This window comes from Jaculus jaculus, chromosome 6 (genome assembly GCF_020740685.1).
Source record: "Jaculus jaculus isolate mJacJac1 chromosome 6, mJacJac1.mat.Y.cur, whole genome shotgun sequence".
Lineage (NCBI taxonomy): Eukaryota > Metazoa > Chordata > Mammalia > Rodentia > Dipodidae > Jaculus > Jaculus jaculus.
In genome coordinates, this window is record NC_059107.1 from 43,055,838 (window position 1) to 43,079,135 (window position 23,298).

At 41.5% G+C, this 23,298-nt stretch overlaps 1 protein-coding gene across 3 annotated transcripts in view; it reads left to right on the top strand.

The window, feature by feature from the left end:
- The window catches only part of Eif2ak3 (eukaryotic translation initiation factor 2 alpha kinase 3), an 85,890-nt gene that overhangs the window by 20,237 nt on the left and 42,355 nt on the right, over positions 1–23,298 (top strand). For all 3 annotated transcript variants that reach the window (XM_004660561.2, XM_045152832.1, XM_045152833.1), the window contains exons 3-4: positions 18,774–18,968; positions 22,851–22,984. In XM_004660561.2, coding sequence (XP_004660618.2) covers positions 18,774–18,968; positions 22,851–22,984 — 329 coding nt within the window. The remainder of the gene's footprint in view (positions 1–18,773; positions 18,969–22,850; positions 22,985–23,298) is intronic.

Genomic DNA, 23,298 nt, shown 5'->3' on the forward strand with positions numbered 1-23,298 from the left:
GCCAGGGCTTCTAGCCACCGCAAACTCCAGACACATGCCTCCCCTCCCCCCCCCACAAGGAACAAGCAACTCTACTGTAACCCTATACTTAGAATTTGGGGGTTTGTTTTTCTTAAGCACATTCTCCCCAGGGGCAAGCTCTTATATTACATACAGACTGGTGCAGAAACCGACCAGCGTGATGCTGGTGCCCTTCATCCTGCTCCTGCTCCTGCTCCTGCCTGTCAGTGTGCTCCTCGGTGCTGAGATCACAGGCATGGACCACCACACCAGGTTTGGTGCAGTGCCTTTGGACACTTCCCTAGAGCAGGGCATGGTATCGCACACCTGTGGTCCCAGCGCATGAGAAGCTAAAATGGAAAGATTGTGAACTTGAAGATCGCCTGGGCTAGATACTAAGATCTTGACACATACGCATGCATGCATGCGCAGTACCTGTCGTGGTTATTGATTCTGATTTGTCCACACACAGTCCACTAGTAGAGCCTTTGAATATTCCTTTAGTAAAATAGCTCAGTTGGGGTTGAGGTGATGGCTAGGGGGTTAAAGCACTTGCTTGCAAAACCTTCCAGTTGGGGTTCAGTTCTTAAGTACCTCTGGAAAGCCAGCTCCACAAAGATGTGTCTGCATCTGAAGTTGGTTTGCAGTGGCAAGAGGCTCTAGTGCACCCATACTCATCTACTCACTTTTATCTTTCTCTCTGTTTGCAAATAAGTATTTTTTAAAAGAACTGAACTGGCCATAGTAGCGCATGTCTGTAATCCCACCGCTTGATTTGAAGCCAATTTGGTGAGACCCTGTCTTAAGTTCTCCCCTCAAAGAAAAATAATGTAATCAATTTCTCTCTCTTTTTATAGTGCTGGAGATTGAATCAAAGGATCAAATGAATGTTAAGGCCGGGCGTGGTGGTGCACGCCTTTAATCCCAGCACTGGGGAGGCAGAGGTAGGAGGATCGCCTTGAGTTCGAGGCCACCCTGATACTCCATAGTGAATTCCAGGTCAGCTTGGGCTAGAGTGAGACCCCACCTCAAAAAAACAAAACAAAAAAAAGAATGTTAAGGACTGGAATGAGCTACATCTCCAGCTCCTTTAGCTTCTTTTAAAGATTCTCTAATTCATATTGAGTTATTTAAGTCATTTCTTTCATTTGTGTGTGTGTGTCTTTGTCAGGTTCTCACTATGCCAGGCTTGCATAGAACTTGATGTGCAATCCAATGCTGGCCTCCCATTCTTTTGTGTGTGTGTTTGTTTTGGTTGCTGTTGTGTTTTATTTTTGTTTTTTATTTGAAGTAAGGGTCTCACTGTAGCCCAGGCTGACCTGGAACTTGCTCTAGTCCAAGGCTGTCCTTGAACTCACAGTGACTCTCCTATCTCGACCCTCCTTATCTTGGCCTCCTGAGTACTGGGATTAAAGGTTTGCTTCTCCATGCCTGGCATGATATACAATTCTTTGTTTGCTTTTTGAGGTAGGGTCTCACTTTAGCCCAGGCTGACACTCTGAATGACTATGCAGTCTCAGGGTGGCCTTGAACTCATGATAGAGGCCTCTTAAGCGCTGGGACTAAAGGCATGTGCCACCACACCCGGCAGCCTACAACTCTTGATCATCCTGTCTTGGCCTCCCAAATGCTGTTTTATAGGCAGGTACCTGGCTCACAGTTTTCATTTGTACATTAAAGAGTGCATTTTGAGAGCTGGGGAGATGATCCACTTAGTGAAGTGTTCGGCAAGCATGAGGACTTGGATGAGGAGGGAGTTGGATCCCCAGAAACCATGCTAAAAATGAGTGTGGCAGCATATTTCTATCAGCCTGGCAGCAGGGAGACAGAAAGGAAGATCCCGAGGGCTTGCTGGCTAGCTAGTCTAGCTGAATCAGTGGGCTCTGGGATCAGTGAGAGATCCTATTTAAGAAAAAATAGAATGGGGGCTGAGGAAATGGCACAGGTTAAAGGTGCTTTTTTTTAAAACTTTTTTTTATTAACAACTTTTATGATTATAAAAAAATATCCCATGGTAATGCCCTCCCTTCCCCCACTTTCCCATTTGAAACTTCATTCTCCATCATATACCCTCCCCATCTCAATCAGCCTCTCTTTTATTTTGATGTCATTATTTTTTCCTCCTATTATAGTCTTGTGTAGGTAGTGTCAGGCACTGTGAGGTCATGGATATCTAGGCCATTTTGTGTCTGGGGGGAGCACATTGTAAGGAGTCCTACCCTTCCTTTGGCTCTTACATTCTTTCTGCCACATCTTCCACAATAGCCCCTGAGGCTTGGAAGATGTGATAGAGATATTGCAGTGCTGAGCATTCCTGTCACTTCTCTCCAGCACCATGATGCCTTCTGAGTCATCCCAAGGTCATTGCCATCTGAAAAGGGAAGGTTCTCTACCAAAAGTGAGAGTAGCATTAATATAAGGGTATGAACATTAAGAGAGGTGCTTTCTGGGCAGTTTGATAAGCATAGTATATACATCTAGCCAGACAGCAGCAGAGTTATACCCCTATGGCTCATGACTATCCCTGTTTTAAGTTTTCAGTATTGGGGATGTATTTCCTCCCATGGAGTGGGCCTCCAGTCCAATTAGAGGGCAGTTGGTTTCTACCATGACAGACATGCCACCATAGCACCCGTTGGCTCATTTGGCCTGGCTGCCCAAATATAAGGCTTGCTCTCTCCACTGTTGGGTATCTTCACTGGTGATGCCCCCCTCCCCCCAACATTGAACTGCATGCAGAATGGCTTCTTCCAGCTTTCTGTCAGCTGTTCTACATGGAGGAGGTTATCAGCTCAGTTCCAGCAGGATTTATCAGTGGCCTTGCAGCCCAAATATGTGGAGTCTTCAGCAATATGGTCTTGCCATCTATTCCTGGTGGGAAACCAAGGGCTTTGGCAATGGCCTCGAATGTTTTGGGGCATCAGGGACCTCTGTGGCCAACAATTCACTGGAAGGTATCCTATCCCTGGCACTGAAAATATTCTAGTAACACTCTTAATCTATGGCTCCTGAGTGTTCCATTGTTAAGGCACTTTCTTAGAAAGCCTGCTTGCTCAGGTTCAATTTTCCAGTACCCACATAAAGTCAAACACACAAAGTGGTACATATATCAGGATTCATATGCAGTGGCAGGAGGCCCTGGTCCACCCATATTCTCATTCATTCCTCCCCCCACCATGTGTGTGTGTTTGTGTCTCTCTCTCTTATAAGTAAATATAAATATTAAAAAAAAATAGAATGGGGAGCCAGGTGTGGTGCTGCACGCCTTTAATCCCAGCACTCGGGAGGCAGAGGTAGGAGGATCGCCATGAGTTCAGGGCCACCCTGAGAGTACATAGTGAATTCCAGGTCAGTCTGAGCTAGAGTGAGACCCTACCTCAAAAAACCAAAAAATTAATATTAATAATAATAATAATAGGATGGAGGCTGGAAAGATAGCTTAATGGTTAAAGTGGTTGCCTGCAAAGCGTAAGGACCCAAGTTCAATTCCCCAGTACCCATGTAAGCCAGATGCACAAAGTGGTGCATGCATCTGGAGTTTGTTTGCAATGGCTAGAGGCTCTGATGCACCCATTCTCTCTTTCTCTCAAAGAAACAAAATAAATATATATTAAAATATTATTTATTTATTTATTTTTATTTATTTGACAGAAAGAGGGGGAGAGAGAGAGAGAGAGAATGGGCATGCCAGGGCCTCCAGTCACTGTAATCGAACTCTAGACATGTATCCCCTTGTGTGCATCTGGCTAACATGGGTCCTGCGGAATTGAACCTGGGTCCTTTGGCTTTGCAGGCAAATGTCTTACCTGCCATACCTAAGCCATACCTCCAGCCCTATATATTTTTTAAAAGAATAGAAGCTGGATATGTTGGTAAAACCTTTAATCCCAGCACTCGAGAGGCAGAGGTAGGTGGATCTCTGAGTTTGAGGCCACCATGAGACTACATGGTGAATTCCAGGTCAGCCTGGACTAGAGAGCAAGACCCTACCTCAAAAAAAAAAAAAAAAAAAAAAAGGAAGCCAGGTATTATGGCATACATCTTTAATCCCAGCACTTGGGAGGCTGAGGTAGGAGGATCACTGTGAGTTGAGGCCACCCTGGAGCTACCCAGTAAGTTCCAGGTAAGCCTGGGCTAGAGTGAGACTTTGCTTCAATAAATAAAATTTAAAAAGAATGGAGAGTGACTGAGGAAGACAGCCTGATGTTGGTCTCTGGCCTTCACACACAGGAACACTCAGGTACATACACTTACCTGCACACATTAAGAAACTTACTTACAAGCACACCAAACACATACACAAACCAAAAAAGCACATTTTGAATGAGCTACATAATCTACGATGGCTATTTTGAAGAGTAACTCAATGATATAGCAAGCCAACATGTAAATAATTGCTTTTGGGGGAGTCAGTTTCGGGGTAGGGTCTTGCTTTAGCCCACGCTGACCTGGAATTCACTATGTAATTTCAGGGTAGCCTTGAACTCACAGCAATCCTCCTACCTCTGTCTCCCAAGTGCTGGGATTAAAGGCATACACCACCATACTCTGCTAAATAATTGTTACCAATTATACAAAATTTTGAAGCAGTGCATTGATTTAATTTTTATTAATCCCTGGGCATGATTGAATGTAATGTGAATTAAACCAATCTATTCTAGCACATGTTGCCAAATGAGAAATTGATATGACACTACCCTGTTATTTAGGTAATGACCTCTTTCTGCACAATCTTCTTTTCCCACTTCACAAATCAGTAGTTGCCTAGGTGAAGGCAGGGATGGTTACTAAAATCAATGGTTGTGGCTGGTGGCGTGGCCGAGCAGTCTAAAATCAATGTTCTTTCATCATGAATGTGAAGGGTGTGCTTAACAGGCTTTTCTGGTCATTTTCTGTAAGTTATTTTGTGGATTGACTAAAGGAAAGGATTTCTTTGGGGGGATTGATTCACTGTTTTTGAAGATAAATACAAAATCATTCCAGGTTTTTTTTCTCCTTGATTTCTTTTTAAGCATGTCACTTGGGATGTGTTAGATAGATCTGTCCAAAGATCTCATAGCCCGTCCTGTTAGATCACCTAGCTGCTCATTAACTGCCATTCCTTCTTCTTGAGTCCTTGAGATGTGATTTCCAGGGACCCTTTACTTTTAGCAACCTTCCTTTGATTTCTCCCACCAGTCATTTTGGTGTTTTCAAGGAAATGAAACAGTATATTCACAGTATACTTGGAACATCTTTTTTGGTGTGTCTCTTTTGTTAAGTAAAAAAAATGAGATATTAGCAATAAAACTGGTAACATCTCATCAGTATTTTTTTTTTTTTAATGACCAGTGAGACATATTTTCTACTCCTTCAGAACTTTTAATTTATAGTCAAAGAATTTTAGGGGTTGCTGGATGTGGTGGCTGTTGCCTTTAATCTCAGCATTTGGGAGGCAGAGGTAGGTGGATGGCTGTGAGTTCGAAGCCACCCTGAGATTACATAGTGAATTACAGGTCAGCCTGGGCCAAAATGAGACCCTACCTTGAAAAACCAAAAAAAAAAGAATTTTAGGGCTGTTAGAGATTTCTGATAAAAACTACTAGTAGCTGGGCGTGGTGGTGTACGCCTTTAATCCCAGCACTCAGGAGGCAGAGATAGGAGGATCCCTGTGAGTTCAAGGCCACCCTGAGACTACATAGTGAATTCTAGGTCAGCCTGGACCAGAGTGAGACCCTACCTTAAACCCCCCCCCCAAAAAAAAAGAAAAAGAAAAAACTACTAGTAGTTATGTTTAATTCTACAATCATATATTTAATTCCACATTAGTCTTTGGTTGGAATTGAGGCTGTTTGTTTTGTTTTAATTTTGAGAGTGGGTCTTGGTGTCTCAGCCTCTAAGTGCTGGGACTTAAGGCTTTGTTTTAAACAGATGTCATGGGTTCAGTGTAGAGAAACAAAGAACTGACCCATCCTATATAAGCTATTTCCCCCTTTAATTTACTGTTGGAGCATCTTAGAGTTCTAAAAGCTTTATTACTTTTGAAATTATTGAAATAATTTGAAATGTTTTAAGGAGCTACAGCAGCTCTTTTCTGAAGTTTTCATATGCAGAATGAAATAAAGCTTATATTAAATTACAGGGATTAATAATTTATAGTTTTGGGGCTGGGTCAGTGGTTTAGCGGTTAAGGTGCTTGCCTGCAAAGCCAAAGGACCCTGGTTTGATTCCCCAGGACCATTGTAAGCCAGATGCACAAGGGGGCGCATACCTCTGGAGTTTGTTTGCAGTGGTTTTCTTTCTTTCTCTGTGCCTCTTTCTCTCTCTCAAATAAATAAATATATTTTTTAAAAAAGAATATGCCAAGCGTGGTAGCACATACCTTTAATCCCAGCACTTGGGAGTCAGAGGTAAGAGGATCACCATGAGTCTGACCCTGAGACTACATAGTGAATTCCAGGTCAGCTTGGACTAGACTGAGACCCTACATCGAAAAACCAAAAAGAAGAAAAAAGACTTTATAGGTTTTTAAAAATATTTTTGTGTTTGACTTTTAAAAAATATGTATGTATATATGCACATAAAAATTACTTTAGAAGATTGGGCCCTTAAAAGTTGTACTGAATACAATTTATAATGTGAAATGGTCATGAAGGGCCAGGGAAGAATGTGGTAGTTTGAATGTATATTCCACAAAAGGCTCAGGTGTTAATTTGGATTTCCAGCTACCTGGCTGGAGGAGGTATCACTGGAGTGGATCCTGGAGTCCAGCTCTAAGGTATCACTGAGGGTAGATCTGGTTTCCAGCCTTAAGGTATGCAGAGAGGACTGAGCTCTGCCTGGATTCCTGCTGCTGGCTACCAGCTCCCTGTTGTTTGTTGCCCGTTGGTACTTGTTTATGGTGCTGGCTGGTCGTGGTTTCTTTTTGCTTGGATCTGTGAAAGTGGGCCAACCTCTTCCACAATTATGGAACTTCCTCTGGATCTGTAAGCTTCAAATAAATACTATTTCTCCCATAAAAAAAGATTACCTTAGAAGTTCAAAATAAGCATCTCTGGATCATGACATCTACATAAATTATGCTTAGCTAGCACTTTATAGTTTGAAAATAGGTATCAAATCTGTTCTTTAATCATTAACATAGCCTCATGAAGTAAATATTCTTACTAACCCTATCCTTTAGATGAGAAAATTGGAGTCCCTAAAAATTCAGATTTATCTGTTTTAGTAAAGCCCAGAGTCCTCCTAGGTCTCTTCCTCATTCCTGGCCTTATCCCAACATTTCATGAAGTTGAAAATAATTCCTTCGTAGCCAGGTGTGACCGTGTACCCCTGTAATCCCAGTACTTGAGAGACTGAGGCAGGAGTATCACTTGGAGTTCACAGGCCAGCCTGGGTTACATAGTAGCAAGACCCTGTCTCCAAAAAATGAATAATATATTAATTAATTAAGTCACTCAGTCATCTTGCTTATTCTTTTCCCTCTTGCCAAACCTTCAGGCCTTAAAAAAAATTTTTTTTGTTCATTTTTATTTATTCATTTGAGAATGACAGAGAGAGAGAGAGAAAGAAGGACACAGATAGGGGGAGAGAGAGAGAATGGGCGCGCCAGGGCCTCCAGCCACTGCAAACGAACTCTAGGCGTGTGTGCCCACTTGTGCATCTGGCTAACGTGGGTCCTAGAGAATCAAGCCTCGAACCAGGGTCCTTAGGCTTCACAGGCAAGGGCTTAACTGCTAAGCCATCTCTCCAGCCCCTTCAGGCCTTTTATTTATTCATTTATTTATTTATCTGTCTGTCTATTTATATATTTTATTTATTGAAGTAAGGTCTCACTCTAGCCCAGGCTGACTGGAATTCATTATGTAGTCTTAGGCTGTCCTTGAACTTGCCATGATCCTCCTACCTCTGCCTTCCCACTACTGGGATTAAAGGTGTGGCTGGACACACTTCTTTTTAGATACCAATCGGTTTTTGCTTTCTCACAGTTACAGTTGTTCATGTGTTTAATCAAGGTTACATCATTTGTATTGCATGCTTAGCATCCTGCTGGGCACATTGTGAGCATTTGACTGCCAATCAGATTGAAACTGGATAGAAGGTGCTCTTGTGCAACCTTGTTATCCATGGTTTTATCTTGTCAGATTACAGTCTTACCCAAGGCATCTCCAGAGTCACCTATAATCTCATCAAAAAAGGAAGAAAAAAAAGCAACAGAGAGCTAGGTGTGGTGGTGCACGCCTTTAATTCCAGCACTCTGGAGGCTAAGGCAGGAGGAGCGCTGTGAGTTCCAGGCCAAGCCTAAGCTTACATAATGAATTCCAGGCCAGCCTGGGCTAGAGCCAGACTCTATCTCAAAAAAATCAATGGAGGAAAAAGATTGGCGGGGGGAGGGGGCTCCCTTAGGGACATTTTGAGCAGTGTAATTCCCAAAGCCTCCTAAATCCTACATATAGCTACTGCTGAGACACTCACGTAATTCTCCTTTGAGAAACCCACTCCCGCGCTCTTGGGTGTGTCGTACCCTCTCCCCCACCCCAGCTCCTTTCTGCTAACCCATCATGCTTGAGTCTATGTTAAACTTTCTTCATAATGAACTCCAGCTGCTTCCAGGTGATTCTTCCTGCAATTCCTTTCTGCTTTGCAGTGGAGAATGTGATTTTTTACCTGAGTGGAAGTCCCTAAAGGTAGAAGGAATCTCTTCAGGCTGTTGGCAGCAGTTTTGCACTGCTGCTGAGACAACTCCAACTTAACACATCCAAATCCAGTTCATTTCTGTGGTGGGGGAGGGTCACCCCAGATTGTGTGCCCAGGACAGCTGTGATCCCTGAGCTCATGAACCCTACCTGGCACTGTGTGTCTCCAGCCAGGGAGACCGGAAACAATTGAAGTGTGAATGATGTAACTGAGTATGATGGGGATACTAAGGGAGGGAGTGGAGCAAGGATGACTGCTCGTCTTGTCTGGTGGTCAGAGTATCAGTGTCCCGGGGGATGGGGGATGGGAAGGAACTGCTTAGGCAGATGGGGAGAGTCTGCATCTTGGCACACTTTTTCTTCCTCATTCTTTTGTACTCATATTGTCTCTTAGGTTATATGTGGAATTTAGCTTCTGTAACTGTAGGTTAGTAGTTCTCTTTCCCGTTCTCGGGTTATAGAACTTGCAAGTCTCTGTAAATCTCACAAAGCATGTTCATTTTTCACTTAAATTTTGCATGGGTTATTTCTGGGTACAATTTTGGAGATTTGAGGTAGCTAATATCTAGCTGACAAAATATTTGTGCATACAAATATGGCTTCCAAAGCAGAATGGGGAAAAATCCCTTATAGACAAATTTGAGCTCATAGATGCAAAATGATAGAATTAGAAATCACCATTTTATTCTGCTTAATTGAATAATTGGATTACCAACTGATACTAAAATGGTTGATGGAATACATTTTTTACTTTTGTTATTGACAATATTCATACATTTACATAATTATTTTGGTCAGAATCTCCATCCATTACTTTCTTTTAAAGTAAATATATTTTTATAAGCAGAGAGAGAATAGGCACACTAGGGCCTCTTGCCATTGCAAACAAACTCTAGATACATGTGCCACTTTATACATCTGCCTTTACATGGGTACTGGGGAATTGAACTTGGGCAATCAGGCCTTACAAGCAGGTTCCTTTAACCACTGAGCCATCTCTCCAGCTCTCTATTGCTTTCTTTTGTACCTTCTTCCCATCCCTCTTCTACTGAACACCTTCTTTCCAACCAATCTCTCATTTATTTTAAGGCCCTTTTAGGGTTTATTTACTTATTTATTTTTAGTATTTCTTTTCTTTTAAAAACAATCAGATGTGGACATGTTTTGTATGTAAACATCACATGTTGGTACCATCCTTTCCATCCTCCCTGCCCTTTTTCTGAAGAGGCCTTCCTCATTGAGGATGCAGGTCAACCCCATGGGGATTGTGGGTAATGCATTATGGGGGCAGCAGTCAAGTCATGGGGGAGAGGCAATGTCTCTGTGCAAAATGTCCCAATTTGTGGCTCTAACAATTTTTGTGCCCCCTCTTCCACAAAATTCCCTGAGCCATGCTGAGAACATTTTAAGTCTACTTCAGTGATGGGCACTTAGGATCATCCAGATGTCTAGTTTGGTAGGTGTTGACTGTCCTCAGCATCTTTATCCATCACCCTTGTGCTGGTATCAGCTTAACTAAGAGAGCAGCATTCTTTTATTTATTTATTTATTGGTTTTTCAAGGTAGGGTCTCACTCTGGTCCAGGCTGACCTGGAATTCACTATGTAGTCTCAGGGTGGCCTTGAATTCATGGAGATCCTCCTACTTTTGCCTCCCAAGTGCTGAAATTACAGGCATGCGTCGCCACACCCAGCTAACATTCCTGCTCATTTCCCCAGTTCCTCTGTGGTTTCAGCTGGGGCTGGGGTGGAGTGCATTGGGTCATTTATCTCCTCAAGTCCAGTTCCCATCTGAAAAAGAGAAGCAGCTTCTCCAACAGAGAGTGAAGTCAGCACCAGTTAAATGGGATAACCATTACTAATTTAGAGAGGATTAAAAGGGTTTAGATACTCTTATAATCTAAAGTTAGTGGGAACTTGATCATGCTGACAGTGCTTGGTGTCTTCAGCTGTAGGGTCTTACCATTAACCTCTGGTGGGTAATCAAATGCTCTGACAGAAGCCTGTCTTGTTTGTTTTGGGAGATCTAGTAGGTCTCTCTGATCAAGAGCTCATTGTAGATATACACCACATCCTGGTACAGGGGATTACAGGCCACTGTGAAGGGAAAAGAAAAGAGAAAAAGCCAGAGAAGAAAGGGAAACAGGAGAATTTGTCTCACTCTCTCCAGGGCCTTTCGATTCAGATGCTCCCTCTAAGGTCTGCTTCAGGGTTCCATCTTTAGTCTGACTTCCAGGATATAGGATTCTATGGTACCAGTTCAATTTGGGGTCTTTGTGTCCCCTCCCCCAACTTTTCCCTTCCCCCAGGCCCTACCCTCCCTATTGTCCAAGCCTCAATATGCTATTCAGTTATGTCAGCAACTTTGGTTGATCCAGGTTAGGAACTGCAGATGAGTGAGATCATGTGACGATTGTCTTTCTGTGATTGTGTGAGTTCAGTTAAAATGATCTGTTCCAAGCTGGTTGTGGTGGCACACACCTTTAATCCCAGCACTCGGGAGGCAGAGGTAAGAGGATCGCTGTGAGTTCGAGGCCACCCTGAGACTCCATAGTGAATTCCAGGTCAGCCTGGGCTAGAGTGAGACCCCACCTCGAAAAACAAAACAAAAACAACAACAAAAAAAAATCTGTTCCAAGTTTGACCATTTTTCTACAAATTTTAACGTGTCATTTTTTTTTCTTACTGCTGAGTAAAATTCCATCCTGATAGCCTGTGTCTTTTGATGGGTGAGTTAAGACCATTAATATTTAAGGTTATTACTGTGAGGTTTGAATTAATCCCTGCCATGATGAGGTGTTTATGAGGTTGGTTGCTTACTTGTGTTATGTATAATTTTGAGCCTGGTTTACTTTGGTTATTGTGATCTTCTTGTTGGCTCCTGGAGATTGGTTGTTTGACAGTTCTGTGTGGAGTATTCCCTCAAGTATTCTTTGTAGGGTTTGGCTTTGTGTTTATATAATTTTAGACTTTTTTCATGGAAAGTTTTTCTTTCACCATCTATTATGAAGGATACTTTTGCTGGGTAAAGTTGCTTGGATTGGAAGCCATAGTTTTTCAGATTTTGAAGTGTTTCATTCCAGGCCCTTCTGGCTTTCAGGGTTTCCATTGAGAAATCTGATGTTATTCTAATGGGATTGCCTTTGTGTGTTGTGAATTGCTTCTCTCTTGCTGCTTTTAACACTCTTTGTTTTCATTGTTAAGGGTTTTAACTATGATGTGTCTTGGAGAGTTTCTTCTTTGGTTCTGCCTGTTTGGTGCACTGTGGGCTTCTTGTATCTGGATGGGCCTCATCTTTTTTGAGGTATGATTTCAATTCGAACTCTGATTTTCTTGATCCTTCTTATAGTTCATTCTTGCATATGATCAAGTCATCATTAAGCTTAATCAACCAGTTGTTTAGGTCTTCCATTTCTTGACTTACTTCCAATTTATTCATATCTCTTTGGAGGGTTCTAAAGTTTTCTACCATCAAGATAAGCCTACTGTCAAAAGCTCAATGTTCTAGGAGACAGTTCTGTTCAATTTCATTGATATAATTGTTGCTTGATAGTTTGCTTCAAGTTCAGTGATTTTTTTTTTTTAATCAGGGTCTCATTGTTGGTTGTGTTTTTATCTTGGGAATGAATTTCTGTTGATTTCTTTATGATTTCATTGGAGGCTTCCATAGTAGGACTAGGCAAAACAGTGTTAGGACACAGTGTGACCAACGGGCTATAGTTCACAGAAACCTAATATAATAGGAAGTACACAGCACCAAATAGGAAGGGTTCTTGTCTAAGAACTTGAATTTGAATCAGATCAAAGCTCCAAGTATAATCATACTTTTCAAGAAATACATGGAATAAAAGAGATTGCTTAGTTAAGGTGTTTTCCAGCAAAGCCAAAGGACCAAGGTTCGGTTCCCCAGGACCCATGTAAACCAGATGCACAAGGTGGTGCATGTGCCTGGAGTTCATTTGCAATAGCTAGAAGCCCTGGAGTGCCCATTCTGTCTCTCTCTGCCTCTCCACCCCCTTTCTCTCTCTCTCAAATAAAGGAATTTAAAAGGAAAAGTTAGATGATATGCAAAATCCTGACTCTGGGATGTTCTGCAGGTAAGAGAATCTGGCTTCTTAACGCTTGAAAAAGAGTGGAAGAGTCTTTTCTTTCTTTTTTTTTTTTTTTTTTGGTTTTTCAAGGTAAGGTCTCATTTTAGCCCAGGCTGACCTGGAATTCACTTATGTAGTCTCAGAGTGGCCTCGAACTCACGGCCATCCACCTACCTCTGCCTCCCAGGTGCTGGGATTAAAGGTGTGTGCCACCATGCTTAGCAAGTCTCTTGTTTGGGGGCAAGGAATTAAATGTAACATATTCTGTCAGGGAAATCTGAAATTTTGATGTTTTATTCTAATAAATACACACATGAGTTGGTAAGTAAAAATAACTGGTAAAATGTTAATTGCTGTCAAACATAGATACATGGAATGCTCCTATATTGGTCCCATTATATTTTGTATGTTTGAATTTTTTTCATACTAAGTTGGAGTTGAGAACATTCTTTCCAGAGTATGGGAGAGTATACTATAGAAAATAATGAAGAGCTGGGCATGATGACACACGCCTTTAATTCCAGCACTCGGGAGGCAGAAGTAGGTGGATCACCGTGAATTCGAGGCCAGCCTGAGACTACATAGTGAATTCCAGGTCAGCCTGCACTAGAGTGAGACCCTACCTCAAAAAACAAAACAAACACACACACACACACACACACACACACACAAAAAAAAAAAAAAAAAAAGGTAAAGAAAAGAAGAACTAAATGATTTTTTTCATGCAGCTATAGGAATGTTTTCAGTTTTTTATTACTGCTGATAATTGTTTTATTATCTCTTGATTTTTCACTTGATGTTCCTTATTCCACTTGAAAATTAAGTGTGCTTATTTCCACAATTTAATTTCAGACAGCAGCCCTTCATTACATGTCCCACTGGTAGATGGGAATAGAAATTACATTTCTTTACTACTTGGTGATTGCATAAAGACTCCAGATCTTTGATAAATGAGTTTACTAGCCAATGTGACAGACCTTTCATCTTAAAATTTTTATGAACAGGGGAAACAAATAGAAGAGGCAAATAAAAATAAGAATTTATACGCTTTTAAATGACTAAAGGGAAATGCAAGTCCCACAGTTAGTTTGAAATGCAGAGCACCAAATCAGAACAAATAGCTATGTACACTGACAAATCAATGGAATGTGAAAACACATCACTGTAACCTACATTTTTTTTCCTACCCGGAGATTTGCAGCTGACTATCAGAGTGACTCATTCCTTTGCTTAGGGGATGAGGTAATGCTATTGTGAAGGGTGATGTCATTTCTCTACCTGAACTGCATGCATATATCGGTTCTCAAGCTCTCAAGGAAAAACACCATCTGCTTTCACATATGCAGCCTGGGAGACTTAACAGAGATGGGTGCAAAGGTCAGCAGCCGTGTGCATGACTCAGAGGCAGCCAATTAATGAAGAGCAGTGATTGGAAAATAAACTCTAAAAATCAGAACCCAGAAATATGACATGATGATTTAATATTGAATCATAATTCCTTTTGTTGTTCCATGTTTTTTACTTCAATATATGCTATTGAAGAGTTAATTCTTAATCAGGCCATTTTCTTAATATGGTCAGTCATCTCAAACTCTCTTCTTTGTTTAAAACATTTTAAAAATTTTAATTACTTAATTTTATTTGAGGGGGTGGGGGCAGAGAGAGAGAATGGACTCTCCAGCGCCTTCAGCTGCTGCTAACTAACTCCAGATACATGTGCCACCTTATGCATCTAGCTTATGTGGGTCCTGGGTAATTGAACCTTGGTCCTTTGGCTTTGCAAGTAAGCACCTTAGCCACTAAGCCATCTCTCCAGCCATAAAACAAATTTTTCATTAAAAATAAATTTCTTTTTTAGTTTTAGGAATATATGGGTCATTCTTGAATTTTAGTACACACTAGGTTGATAGTTGTTTTCTGTAATTAGGAGCCTCCGAGTTCTCTAAGGACCTGCTACTGCTGTAGGGGGAAAGATTGTTAGTGGAAGAAACAACATCAGTCAGGGTGAATGTGCTGTGCTTGCTTCAGACCCACCGATCCTTCCCTTTAGTGCTGTGCTCTGTCTGCCACAACAGAGATTCCCTGACATCCTATGGAAGGCAGCCAAACAAGAAAGAGTTAATTTTCTGATATGTCACTTGAAATGATTCCTCACCTACATGTCATTGTTATACTGAGATCCAAGTTTGTCTCAATGGCATCTTCAAGTTGCATATTCTACAAAAGATTCACAGAAAAGTTCTAACTTTTTGGAAAATAATATACTATATCTACTATCAAGAAATATAAACAAAGAATAAAATACAGAGCTAAAATGTGAAGGTAATATTAGATAGCATGCATGTTTTATAAAAGTCAGATGTATTCTTTCTCTGTCTGTCAAGTAAATAAATAAACTATTTTTATGCTTATTTTTATGGCTTAGCGGTTAAGGCATTTGCTTGTAAAGCCAAAGGACCCAGGTTCAATTCCCCAGGACCCATGTTAGCCAGATGTACAAGGGGGCGCACACATCTGGAGTTCGTCTGCAGTGGCTGGAAGCCCTGGCGTGCCCATTCATATATTTTTTTTCTCTCTCTCTCTGTCAAATAAGTAAATAAATTGTTAGCCAGAGATGGTGGTTCATGCTTTGTAATCCCAGAACTTGGGAACCTATAGCAGAAGGATTGCCTTAAGCTCAAGGCCAACCTGTGGGCTGCATAGTAAGTTCCAAGACATAAAAGCCCTGTCTCAAAACAAAACTGGCAAAAACTGCAAATACCCTTCTCATTTGTATTTCTACCCAGAGTCAACACTTACAGATCCAGACTTTATTTACTCTGATGTTGCAAAATGTTAATTTTACCAAATATTGCCCTTCCCCTTTCCTCATGCAGTATTTATTTTATCTAGTTTTTATTTTTGCATTGGTGCTATGTTTTAAATTTTAATACTGTTGCAGTCAGGTTCGCATTGCTGGCAGAAATCACCCAATCAAGAGCAGATTGTGGGAAAAAGAGGTTTATTTTGGTTTACAGGCTTGAGGGGAAGCTCCACAATGGCAGGGGAAAACAGTGGTGTGAGCAGAGGGTGGGCATCATGCTCTGACCAACATAAGGTGGACCATAGCAACAGGAGAAACTGGTTATAATACTCATAAGCCTGCCCCCAACAATACCCTCCCTCTAGGAGGCATTAATTCCCAAATCTCCATTCACCGGGTATCTACCATTCAGAACACCTAAGTTTATGGGAACCATCTGAATCAAACTACCACAAATACTGAATTATTTTAGTGCTTAAAGTGGCTCAGATTTGGTCAGTGGCACACCCCCATTCTGTCTGACTTTATCCTTGATTTTATAATAATAAGATAATAAAGGCTAATCTTGTACCTACTCTGCCCTAGCCCTGGGCCAAGCCATTTCTGTGAGGAGCCTTCTTAATTTTTTTTTTTTTTTTTATTTGAGAGTGACAGAGAAAGAGGCAGAGAGAGAGAGTGTGAGCACATGAGAGAGCACATCAGGGCCTCCAGCTACTGCAAACAAACTCCACATGCATGCACTACATTGTGCATTTGGTGTACGTGGGTCCTGTGGAATCGAGCCTTGAACCAGGGTTGTTAGGCTTCACAGGCAAGCGCTTAACTGCTAAGCAATCTCTCCAGCCCACCCTTCTTAACTTTTGATGGGAATTTAGTAAGGATTTGAGGTTGAGTACATTGCTTTACCAGCCACTGTATGACAGCAGATGTGTAAACATTACCTGGTAAATATTTTAACAATAAACAATTTCTGAGAATATGATAGTTACCACAAAAAGTAAAGTCCAGGGCTGGGGATATAACTCAGTGATAGAGCACCTGCCTCAGCCTCATGTGAGCACAGTCTGGATTCAGACCCTGCACTTAAAAAATAGGTATAGATACAAAAGCAAAGTATAGGAGTTGAGCTCAGTACCAGAGCTTGCCTGGAGTGCTTAAGGCAGGATGGGGAGGAGGGAGGAATAAGTAAAATACAATATTACAAAATGAAAATTTTTCTGTTAGCAAATTTCCAGTGCCTAATTTTCCTAGATTTTAAAGCAGAAATATAAGGGATGCCAGGTTGAAGGCCAGGTAGGATTTCAGTGAGTCCTGCTGTTTTAGAAGTATTCCAGGGATGAGAAATTACATTGCCAAATGATAGAAGTTGACAGTTGTTTTTAAGTATCTGTGCTTGGTTTCTGACCATTTGGGGAAAGGTGGAAGATAGGGACAGAGAGGTTGTTTGAGGTCATAACTAGAGGACTTGAAATGCCCTCTAAAGGATTTTGGCTCTTGAGGTTGTGGAATCTTCAGTAAGACGATAATAGGGAGCCATTGAAGACTTTTGAACATATCATAACAAACTTAACTGACGCTGAGTGATTAATCTAAAAGATACATCAGCTTAGATCAAGGAAATTTACAGTTAAGAATTATAAAGAGGCTGTTATAATAGTTCAGGTCAGAGATAATAAGGATTTGAAGTAGAATAGAAAGAAAAAAGTGAGCTAGAATAGTGGCTTTCAACCTGCCACATAGAACCAGGGCAAAGGTAGGGGGACGCTGTGTTGTGTTGAGTACCCAATTTAGAACTCCTTAAACAAAAGCATTCTGCTGCTTAAGGGACAGGAAAGTGTATAGGGAAGGTTTGTGTTAGAAAGGTTAAGGCTGACATTTATTTGGAGGTGCTTTTATGCCATATATGTTTTGTTTTCAATCTTTCATACTCTTCCTAAAGTTAGGAATCTGGATAATTCAGACAAACAGTTGTATCATTCATGGAAGTAAATCAGAGTTATTGTTCTTAGGCCAAAGCCAGCCAGTTTCCCTGTGGTTCCTCAATCATGACAGGCACCCTTCTACAAGGGACTTTGCAGAGCCACTTCCCAGATGTCAGCAGTCTCTGCTCATGTGTTAACTTACTCAGCACCATCTACCTTGGGCTCTCTGGCACTCCATATTTTCCTTGGCTCCTTTATGTGTATCACTAACACTATGTAGTTAACTTTCTGTTTTGTTTTGTTTTTTTTTTTCTTCTTCTTGTTTTTCAAGGTAGGGTCTCACTGTAGCTCTGGCTGATCTGAAATTCAGTATGTAGTCTCAGAGTGGCCTCAAACTCATGGTGATCCTCCAATCTCTGCTTAAAGAATGCTTGGATCAAAGGTGTGCATCACCACACCCAGCCTGACTTTCTGTAAAAGCAGTCTACTGACCACAGAAGAATCAGTCTCCACAGGGCAATGATTCTTGTTTGTTTTGCCTGCTTGTTTCTCCTGACCACCGGCACATAGTCGGGTGCCTGTAAATACTACTTAGAGAAGGAAAGACAGTAAGCATGTAAAAGACTAGTTTATCAGACATCCCAATTATAACACATTTGAGAAAGAAAATGAAACAAGGAAAGGTTTGCTGCTTGAATCAGCGTCTTCACTATATGTTCCTTGGATCAGAGTCTGTGACAAGTAATTGGCCCAGATTAGATAGACCCAGGAAGCCATGAACATGGAATCTATTTGCTAGATAGTCAAATTAGCATGTCAATGACCATCAAAATGGTAATCGTTTTTTAACCTGACTGGATCCCCAGACTCCATTTTGGGCACTTGTCTATCATGGGACCCTCTTTGGCCTATGTCAGAATTTGAGAAAAGCCATGCTGGACTGTTAGGTGTAGGCCCAAGGAGTGGTTGGTGGTTCTCTTGGTTAGTGGCAGGTATTGCTTCATCTGTAGCTTGGGAGAGGCTAGAGTAAGTATGTCAGGTGCAAGACTCCAGCTGTTAGTCGTTATGTTTAAAGTTATAAGCCTGCCTGGTGTGGTGGCGCACGCCTTTAATCCCAGTACTCAGGAGGCAGAGGTAGGAGGATCACTGTGAGTTCAGGCTACCCTGAGACTACGTAGTGAATTCCAGGTCAGCCTGAGCTAGAGTGAAACCCTACCTTGAAAAACCAAAAAAATATAAATAAATAAATTTATAAGCCTGTTAAAAGTTGGCTTTTGTCTTAGGTATTTGGGAATAAGATGATCATTCCGTCCCTGGATGGAGACCTCTTTCAGTGGGACCGTGACCGGGAGAGCATGGAAACTGTTCCTTTCACCGTGGAATCCCTTCTTGAATCTTCATATAAATTTGGAGATGATGTTGTTTTGGTTGGAGGAAAATCTCTCACTACATATGGACTCAGTGCATGTACTGGAAAGGTGAGTGAAAATGTATTTATTTGGCAGAACCAGAATAAATTGAGATAGAATTAATAGTTTTTTAAGTTATACTATTAGTAGTTGAGGTTTATAGTAATTTACCCTGAGGATAAGATTAGTTTTGATAAGAGAACTGTGAAATAGGGGGAAATAAACATATAAAGTAAGAATAAAACAGAGCCATGGGATGGAGAGATGGCTCAGCAGTTAAAGGCACTTGCTTGTAAAGCCTGATAGCCTACGTTTAATTCTCCAGCACCCACATAAAGTCAGATTCACAAAGTGATGCATGCATCTGGAATTCATTTGCAGTGGCAAGAAGCCTTGCTGTGCCCATTCCTTCCCTCTCTCATTCTATCTCTTTCTCTCTCTCTCTGCTTGCAAAGAAATAAATAAAAATGTGTGTATAAAAAGTAGAGCCAGGGGCTGAAGAGATGGCTTAGCGGTTAAGCACTTGCCTGTGAAGCCTAAGGACCCCAGTTCGAGGCTTAATTCCCCAGGACCCACGTTAGCCAGATGCACAAGGGGGCACATGTGTCTGGAGTTCGTTTGCAGTGGCTGGAGGCCCTGGCGTGCCCATTCTCTCTCTCTATCTGCCCCTTTCTGTCTCTGTCTGTCACTCTCAAATAAGTAAATAAAAAATGAACAAAAGCCTGGCATGGTGGTGCACGCCTTTAAAAAATAGGGCTGGAGAGATGGCTTAGCGGTTAAGTGCTTGCCTGTGAAGCCTAAGGACCCTGGTTCAAGGCTCAATTCCCCAGGACCCACATTAGCCAGAAGCACAGGGGGTGCACGCATCTGGAGTTCGTTTGTAGTGGCTGGAAGCCCTGGTTCACCCATCCTTTCTCTCTTTCTGCCTCTTTCTCTCTCTGTCTGTCTCAAATGAATAAATAAAAATTGAATTAAAAAAAAAAAAGCAGAGCCAGGAATAGTAGGAAAAGAATTAGTAAGTATGGTCTAGACTTAGGGAAATAGCTCAGCCAGTAAAGTGTTTGCCTTCATAAGCATGAGGATCTAAGTTCAAGCCCCAGAACCCACATTAAAAAAAAAAAAAAAAAAAAAGCAGGGGGCTGGAGAGATGGCTTAGTGCTTAAGCACTTGCCTGTGAACCCTAAGGACCCTGGTTAGAGGCTCGATTCCCCAGGACCCACATAAGCAAGATGCACAAGTTGGCGCATGCGTCTGGAGTTCATTTGCATCTCTCTCTCTCTCTCTCTCTCTCTCTCTCTCTCTCTCTCTCTCTCTCTCTCTCTCTCAAATGAACAACAACAAAAGCCAGTGTGGTAGCAGGTGGTTGCAGCCCCAGTGCTGGAGAAGCGCCGGTAGGAAGATCTCGGGCTCACTGGCCAGCCAGTCTAGCCTACCAAGTTCCAGACCAGCGAGAGACCCAGTCTCATAAAAGGTGGACAGTGCCTGAGGAATGGCACTCAGAGTTGTCCTCTGACTTCAGTATGTACATGTGGACACCTGGGCACACATGTGCATGGCACACACACAACATATATATGCATACACACACACACACATACTGTGGCAGGTGCCTTTTTTATACTTTGTTTTTTTCATAGGGTACATACCTTTATTTACATTTTGACAGTTAAAGAACCTTTCAGAGATTAATATTAATTGTAATGATAAGAATAATTGCTGCTTATTTGTTTATCTACTTTGGTCCTGGAAAATAAGCCAAAGAAAAAGCTTATACTCAGGGGAACTGAGACTTGAAAAAATTCAAACACTTCCAAGGTCAGCACTAACTAACTTAGATCTATCAGATGACAAAATCATGGGATTAATATCCTAGATCCTCTTCAATATTGGAGCTTGGGTTATAGTCAATACACAGTCTGCTTCTATTATTAACACATTTTCATTTATTTATTTGTGAGTGAAGAAGAAGAGCGAGTGTGCGCACCAGGGCCTCTTGATGCTGCAGATGCATGCACCCCTTTGTGCATCTGTCCTTATGTGGGTACTGAGGAATCAAGCCTTGGCTGTCAGGCTTTGTAACTGAGTGCCTTTAACCACTGAGCCATCTTCCAAGTACAAGGTTGAGTCTTAAGAAAACATTTGACAGCCTCCATGCATGTGCACAATGTGCCCTGGTCATGTTCTCCCCCACCAGCCTCCTTTGTGTCCTTCCTCTATCCCCCCACTGAACCTCGTCTTCTAACTAGTCCCGCTTCTCTCTCTCTCTTTTTTTTTTTTTTTTTTTTTTTTTTTTGAGATAGGATCTCACTCTGGTTCAGGCTGACCTGGAATTCACTATGGAGTCTCAGGGTGGCCTCGAACTCACGGTGATCCTCCTACCTCTGCCTCCTGAGTGCTGGGATTAAAGGTGTGTGCCACCATGCCAGGCACCACTTCTCTTTTGATAGCATCTTTTTTTTTCTTTTATGCTCTCATATTATGCAGGACCTGTGTAGATATCATCAGCCACTTAAGGATTGAATCTTGAAATAGCAAAACCATTATTAGGAATAATTAATTTAAAATGTCCTTTATAAAAAGCAAAAACTGCCAAGCATGGTGGCACATGCCTTTAATCCCACCACTCGGGAGGCAGAGGTAGGAGATTCACCATGAATTCGAGGCTACCCTGAGACTCCATAGTGAATTCCAGGTCATCCTGGGCTAGAGTGAGACCCTTCCTCGAAAACTTTTAACCCCTTCAGCACTGGACATATAAATATTTAATATATAGCCTTATCACTACAATAAAGAACAAAACTGTGGCTGTATTACCTTTTAGTTTTCAAGTTTTAGTGATTCCTTAACTAAATGTGAGGCCTATAGCAGCTCGTGCAGCTGCTTTTCTGCCTTCTCCACCCTACCACTTACATATGTGGAAATTGTTAGGGTGGTTGTCTTACGTCACTTGGAATTTTTACTTATTTGTGTGCATGCACATGCATAGTTAGAGGACAACTTGCTGCTGCAAACTAATGCCAGGCACATGTACCACTTCGTGTCCAGCTAGTGTGAAGGAATCAAGTTCAGGCCAGTAGGCTTTGCAAGCGAGTGTATTTAACCACTGAAATCCCCAGCCCCTTGCTGGGTATTTTACTAATTACATCTGCATGTATTAGGGAGGCCTTGCCATCCTGTCTAGCACTTTTTCTTTTCTTTTTTTGAAAAAACCTTTGAATCTCCATTTACTTCAGTATCCTCTGTAAAGCAACAGGACTGAGCCCAGATCATCTACTTCTCTGCTTGGATGTATAAATGTCTGGTATTCCCACTGGTGTAAGGATTTTAGTTTGGCCCACACTGAGAATCTCCCTTTTTCTTAGAATGACTATTTAAAGGAGGAACATATGAAATGAATGCTATTTTAAAAGGTTCAACTGGGCGTGGTGGCGCATACCTTTAATCCCAGCACTTGGGAGGTAGGAGGATTGCCATGAGTTTAAGGCCACCCTGAGACTACATAGTGAATTCCAGGTCAGTCTGGCCTAGAATGAGACCCTACCTCAAAAAAAAAAAAACAACAACAACAAAAAAAAAATCAAATTTTTAAAAGCTGTATACATATATTACATGAAAATAAAGAGGTTGATTTCATCTTAACTCACTTGGAATTTTCATTATTGCAGAGATATCACTGGTTATTCATTTCTTTTATGTTCCATGGAAGTCCCCAAAGGAAGACTGAAATTACCTAAATTCTTAAAATCATTCCTTGAAAGAAATGTTGGGATTTTCATGGTTCTAAATAACTCATGTTAGGAATTAATAATATGATACTTATTATTTAAGTTCTTAAACATTCCCCTCCCTTTTTTTTTTTTTTTTTACTTTAAAAACATTATAGAAATCCTTTTCATGTCACTGATCTCATAGGACTTGTTTCCTTCACTCGTTTCATATCCATCTTTTCAGGTGAGGTATATCTGTTCTGCCTTGGGGTGTCGCCGGTGGGATAGTGATGAAATGGAAGAAGAGGAAGATATCCTGCTTCTGCAACGCACCCAAAAAACTGTTAGAGCTGTTGGACCTCGTAGTGGCAATGAAAAGTAAGTATCAGAGAATATCAGTGATGGAGTTACTTAGAATTTCCCCAAAGCTAGTTTCTCAGATTTTTCTGGGAGGAGATACTGAGAGCTACATTGTTGTCCCAAAAGCACACTATAAGAGAAACATGAGGGGCCAGGCATGGTGGTGCACACCTTTAATCCCAGCACTCGGGAGGCAGAAGTAGGAGGATACCTGTGAGTTCAAGGCCACCCTAAGACTACATAGTGAACTCCATGTCAGCCTGGGCTAGAGCAAGACCCTACCTTGAAAAACAAAACAACAAAAAATCAGGGGCTTAGCAGTTTGCAAAGTC